The sequence below is a fragment of the Hibiscus syriacus genome, unplaced genomic scaffold (genome assembly GCF_006381635.1).
Source record: "Hibiscus syriacus cultivar Baekdansim isolate YM2019G1 unplaced genomic scaffold, ASM638163v2 tig00021875_pilon, whole genome shotgun sequence".
NCBI classification, from domain to species: Eukaryota; Viridiplantae; Streptophyta; class Magnoliopsida; order Malvales; family Malvaceae; genus Hibiscus; species Hibiscus syriacus.
The window spans coordinates 21,233-23,937 of record NW_024062516.1 but is presented as its reverse complement, the minus strand read 5'-3'; the positions used below and the strand labels follow the sequence as shown (position 1 = coordinate 23,937).

At 36.1% G+C, this 2,705-nt stretch overlaps 1 protein-coding gene across 1 annotated transcript; it reads right to left on the bottom strand.

The window, feature by feature from the left end:
• Window positions 1–936: 936 nt before the first annotated feature.
• Window positions 937–2,167, bottom strand: LOC120210015. Its single transcript, XM_039208854.1, has 4 exons — window positions 2,000–2,167; window positions 1,823–1,931; window positions 1,680–1,741; window positions 937–1,274 (listed from the first exon to the last, which is right to left on the bottom strand). The coding sequence occupies exons 1-4, from the start codon at window positions 2,117–2,119 to the stop codon at window positions 1,161–1,163; spliced, it is 405 nt and encodes a 134-aa protein (XP_039064785.1). The 5' UTR covers window positions 2,120–2,167; the 3' UTR covers window positions 937–1,160.
• Between the last annotated feature and the right edge of the window lie 538 nt (window positions 2,168–2,705).

Genomic DNA, 2,705 nt, shown 5'->3' with positions numbered 1-2,705 from the left:
AGTCTGACCCAATCCAGTATAAAATAAGGACTTAATTAAAATAATAATAAACTTTTTTAAGGAAATTACATTATTATCCCGAGTCAGATCAAATCGGAGTTTTTTAACCCTCCACTAGAACCTGACCTAACCCCTTAAAAAATCCGACCCGACTTGAACCCGATTTTTTTAAGAGAAAATCCAATCCTATCGAACACGTTTGTTTCGGGTTAAATTGTCATCCCTAAGAATGTTCTATTCCCATTTATATATTAACAACCATAAATGATGACTATCATTCTTTAGCTATCATCGTCATCATTTCATTACTTATAAATATAATCGTTACTCACTTCATTACGAAAAGCTGTGGTTTTTAAATGGCAATAAGATCCATCACTTATAACCTATGGGAATCAAGAAGAACATGTTTCACTAGACTAATGCAGTCAATGATGGCAGCCTCTAAAACTAGCTAATAATATTGTAATCCATTAGAATTTGAACAGTGATGGAGCAATATTTCAGATTCATGTCAATGATCCTGGATCATCAGTGAAGCGAAAATCTAAAATTTACTACTAGTAGCATCATTCCCGATTATTAGTCGCATAATTTAGCAAAAATTGTGCTGACAGATATTGAAAAAGATGGAGAGATATTCCGGCTCCATGTTAACCGACTCGAACTCGACCTACCATCTTAACAAAAAAATTTGACCCCAACAAAAATGAAGAACCAAGAATAACTTTTTTTACCCGTTCTAAACGAACCTGAAATTTTAATTGAAAATCCGAGTATGACCTGACCCGACACAAAACCTGAATTTCATTAAAGAACACTGATCCTATCAATTCGGATTAAGTCAAAACCTGTCAGATACAGTTTTTTTTTTGCCCTCCCTAATTGAGAGTGAATAATAGTCCAATGTACCATTGAATCATGATATGCTAGTCCTAAAGTATATAAATGCCAAGAAAACACATCCTTCATAATCTAAGGGGATCAGAAAGAACATGTTTCAGCTGTTTCATTGCAGGCAACAATGGCAATCTCTAAATTTGCTACTAATAACATGTAAAACAAAAATCAATAGAAGTTGGAAAACTCAATCAAGCTCTCTCATCCAACTAACCTTTGGGGTTGAGTCTAACAGACACAGAACTGAATAATTCACGAGTTCATAAGAATTCTTCAATGAGAGGCTGGTAGAACAACTTGTAAGCTTCCGAAACTTCAAGATACCACATCGCTTCTCGATCTGGAAACGGAGATAAATCAACAATCTTATGAACCTATTAACAGCAATGATCAAAGTGTTGGGAGAAAAAAAAACAGTATTTCATCTTAAAGACATACAGCAAACAAGATTGAAACATTTCTTGTGAATATATTAACCTCCATTTCCAGAGTTTTTAAATCATTTCAATTACTATGGATGCAGTAAACTACAGTCAATTATGGTCACCAGCTACGATCAAGCTTAGAAATATTCAAATTGATTCGTTCAACAGCTCATTGGATCCAAATCAAACTCCACTACGCAATGACCAAGCCAAATTCTAATATTTTGCATGCCAAAACCAGTAATTTGTAAGTACATTCCTCTTTTACCCTCTTAAGAAACTACAAAAAATAAAAGGTGAAGAAGACAATTTAGAGCATGAAAATGAAGAAATTATGAGGGAAATTCCGAGTACCTTAATAACAGGGAGATCGCCTGTACGGATAAAGTATCCTCCCACCACCATTACATACATCCCTGCAAAAGTTTTTTCAAATGCCATATTGGTTGAACACAAAGAAAAAAAGAGCAGTGAAAAGGAAAGGGGAAAACGAATACCTTTTCTCCATTGACGTTGACGGGAATCAACGGATAGGCTAAGCTCGACGACGCTGGTGCTATAATCGAGAAGAAGGCGGTCGTCGTCGTCGTTTGAGACCAAAACGCCCTATTCAAAACAGAGGAAAACGGTAAAGAGGTAGAATAGGGAAATTGATTAAACCGAAAAGAAGATACCTGGATCCAGACACGTTGGAAGAGAATGCCGCCAAGAGTCAAGGCATTTTGAGAAGGGGTTCCTCGGGCATCTTTCAGCTGCCCGCATAGCAGCTTCAGCGCAGCTAAACTAGAGTCCATTCCCACTGGCTTTTTTAATATTCCGCTCTAATGAAAATGAGGGGTTTTCTGTTTTCCCCGGTATTTTTCAGGGAGTACTTTTACTTTAATGTTTTTTACATTTTGTATCTCTTTATTAAGAAAATTATATCAATCTTGGCGATTTTTTCGATATATCACCGTTAAATAGTATAATTATCGATTAGGTATCGTTCATATTATATTTTTTGATCTAATACATTTTATAGAAAGGCGCTCCTGCAACGCGCTTTATGTTGATTTGGTGTCACGTGGGGTAAGACGCGCCCCTGAAACGCGCCTTATGTAAGGCCCGCCTTACCTTTAACACAATTATATTAAGCCCGAAACAGGGGTCGCGTCTTAGCTTTATCTGATATAATTATGTAAGGCGCGGTACAGGTATTGCGTCTTGTGGCTTTTCCTGGCTATAAATACCCTTTCCCGGGGGAACTCCTCATACCTCCTCTCGATTATAAAAAAATTAATATAACAATCCGACAATCTTCTCATATTTGATTCAGAAGTTCATGCGATTTTTCGTTATAAAGTAATTTTGTGATAATTTTTTATTATACTTATTGTTTAT

Excerpts from the sequence above, each read along its gene's own strand:
- LOC120210015 (XM_039208854.1), bottom strand. The coding sequence starts at position 2,119 with ATGGACTCTAGTTTAGCTGCGCTGAAGCTGCTATGCGGGCAGCTGAAA. Across the intron at positions 1,932-1,999 it reads TCCAACGTGTCTGGATCCAG|GGCGTTTTGGTCTCAAACGA; the intron begins GTATCTTCTTTT and ends TGTTTTGAATAG. Across the intron at positions 1,275-1,679 it reads GCGATCTCCCTGTTATTAAG|GTTCATAAGATTGTTGATTT; the intron begins GTACTCGGAATT and ends TGCTGTTAATAG.